Here is a 2,976-nt window from a genome sequence, read left to right on the forward strand (position 1 = left end):
CAGCTTTTGAGCTTTGACTTGGACTTGCCCAATGCATATTAAAGAGGTCAAATGTCTCTTATGTCTTTACACTTTTATACATACATATTTACATCGAAAATGATAAAGATCGCAAGAGTTTGTATCACGATTGGATTCAAACGAGTTCGTGAGCTCCAAATGTTTCATATGATGCATATGAAATTTTATGCGTATAGTTTAGCAACTGGGATAAATGGGATAAAAATCAAAATAAAGGGAGATGGAGTTTAACCCGTCTCTTTCCATCCAGAGTAGCAGAAGTGCAGAGACCTCTTGTACAATTCTCATTACTATCCTACCTGTGCAATGGCAGGAGGCAGAGTCAACACAGTGATTATCAGTAACACTCTAACGACTCATCCAGTGAAGCAGTAAATGCACCTCACTGTACATCTTTCTTGCTTTAAATACTAAACACAATAGATGAAATTCAATTCAAAGTAGCAAAAATAATGAAAATATCCAGTTGTACCACCAATCTTCTGACCAGAGCAAGACCCCAGCTTTATACTCCAAACATAGTAACAGTATTCAGTAGAATGATGATCAAAACATGACCTCTTTTTTTGGTTAAGTAAGCGGGATGGGGGATTCAATCTTTGGTATCAACAAGTCGAGAATACGCCTTAACCACCTCGGTTGAGGGATTGTTGGAGGATTTGAACTTGGGTATCACCAAATCGAATATATGCCTTAACCTCTTTTGATTGAGGGGTTGTTGGCTTATCAGAACATGACACCGTTGGGGAAAAGAGAAGCAAAACAAAACCATCATGCCATATAGTCAAAGTAAAGCAGACTAGGGCTTTTAGTGAAATTATGTAGTCTAGATTCCTGCATCCCAAAGATAAATGGCAACTGGCAAGAGTCCAAAAGGTAAAGTGATGAGAAATTTTTTTTTATTCCTCTTAAATTGAACAACTAAATTCATCACATATAGAATCACTTCAGGCCAACTGCACACCAAACAATGAATCATAAGACTGTAGACTGTATGCAAGTAATATAATAGATTTACACAAAAAATCCTATATTGCCCACACTGCAATCAAGAGCCTACCACAGACCAAACAATGAGAGGGGAGGAGGGACGCTACCAACAGGAGCTGTGAATTTGAGAATTTCTGAATAGAGGAATTGAACCTGAATAGGAATGCCTATGGAACAATAGAGAAAGCATGTATAAAAGATGGGAGTTAGGGCACATATTCACTCTCAATGGTGGGTTGTGTTCGAGTCAGCGTTGCTGATGGTGCTTTTGTATCCCCAACTGTGGTCATCCGCAGGGCTTCTCCCGCCTCTGCAGCATTCTCCATCCGTTGCATTCTCTTCTTGTGCTTGTATTTCCGCATCCACAATAACAGGAATGCCAACAACAACAACAATGCTAATCCCCCGAGCACTGAACCAACAATAATCCAGACTCTTGAATTAGACTTCTTCCCTTCTCCTGGAGAGACTGGAGCTGGAGAAGGAGCAACAGATTCCACAACTATAGCAAAGTGCCCTTGTTGAGTCGTTGAACATACATTGCCTGATACCACATCGGTGAAATTGGCAATGCCATGCCTATCATACCAAACACAGTGTACAACTGACCCATCAGGGGCTGATCTCACTTCGGGGAATTTGATCTTGATGGGATCACCAAGTGCCCTAATTTCCAATTCCGGTAAATTTGTAGCCGACAAATTTGCAGCGCTATAAGCAAGCAGACCGAGCACTGGAGTCAGGTAACTATAACCGGTTAATGGATAATACATCGTCGACCAATTACCCAAATTATGATATACCAAAACAAGCCGTTCCACATACGGGCTCTCCATAACTCCAGGGAGGATTTCAAATTCTTTATACATCAGAACACCTCTTCTTTTCAAGCTGCCACTCCTGAGTCTCATTGCTGCAATCTTAATTCCAGTTAAATTTGAGGGAACAACCCCATCATAGGGAACACCCGTCTTAGGGCGTACAAAAGCCCTGAAGGCATAGTCTTGGAGGAGCTGATCAAGGTCCTGAGCATGATTAATGGACTGAGACCTAATTTCCAGCAACCAGGATAACAATATCAGAAGAAAAAGCATCGCGAGACTTCGAAGAAGCCCCATCGATGCTTTGGAGTGTTGGAATTCAGCTTGATATCACCTGATTATGCTCTGGTAAAACCCTCAGTAAAATACACCCCAAATAATCAATTACCACTTAATACCCAGATCCAGAAGAGATAATAACGGAAACTTGGAAAGGTTATAGCTATTAATCCTGTCAGTAATGCTCAAGATCACTCTTAATTCAGTCAAGCAAACCCTTAGTTGGTGTCACGTTTATCTCTGACTTACATATGGTAGAGAAAAATATATTCTCCGAGCAGAGAGGGTATAAAGAAGCTTTGAAGGTTTCAACCGTTGCAACTCTCTCTTTTTCTCTTTTTTCTTTCCCCTTTTGGAATCCTTGTACAAGAAGCTCTCAAGGATCACGAGATCAATCAAATACTACAGAATCTTTGCAGCTATTCATTGATCCTCCAGGATTTAACCATAAAGCCGAAAATTAAAGACACGAGAATGGAAGCATATTCAGAAGAAAAGTAGTAACTCTCCAATAATATGAACAAAAATTGCGATCCCAATGTGAAATTGTAACGTAGATTCAAGATTAAAATCAGAAGCAAAGGAGTAAGTACCTATCACGCCCTGAAATCTTTAAATCTTCAGACGACCCAACAATGGCAGAAACTTTTAGCAGTGTTTCTTGAAACACAGAAAACCATGGCGGCTCCCAATTCACAATGAGCGATTCACATTCAACTTGGACAAAAGAAAGCGTGAAACCCTAGAATTTTGAGATATATCATCATTCAGTGCGACCCAGATAACAATAACACGTAATGGGTTTATCAAATGACCTGCATTTTACCGAAATCTGGACTCTGAAAAGGATTATAGTGAGAGTAAG

The 2,976-nt window shown here is 40.1% G+C and overlaps 1 protein-coding gene across 1 annotated transcript; it reads right to left on the bottom strand.

Moving 5' to 3' along the window:
- Nucleotides 1-898: 898 nt before the first annotated feature.
- Nucleotides 899-2,564, bottom strand: LOC119999023. The gene has a single exon (XM_038846511.1). The coding sequence runs from the start codon at nucleotides 2,127-2,129 to the stop codon at nucleotides 1,218-1,220; it is 912 nt and encodes a 303-aa protein (XP_038702439.1). The 5' UTR covers nucleotides 2,130-2,564; the 3' UTR covers nucleotides 899-1,217.
- Between the last annotated feature and the right edge of the window lie 412 nt (nucleotides 2,565-2,976).

Source organism: Tripterygium wilfordii, chromosome 5 (genome assembly GCF_013401445.1).
Source record: "Tripterygium wilfordii isolate XIE 37 chromosome 5, ASM1340144v1, whole genome shotgun sequence".
Classification (NCBI taxonomy): domain Eukaryota; kingdom Viridiplantae; phylum Streptophyta; class Magnoliopsida; order Celastrales; family Celastraceae; genus Tripterygium; species Tripterygium wilfordii.

Excerpts from the sequence above, each read along its gene's own strand:
- LOC119999023 (XM_038846511.1), bottom strand. The coding sequence starts at position 2,129 with ATGGGGCTTCTTCGAAGTCTCGCGATGCTTTTTCTTCTGATATTGTTA.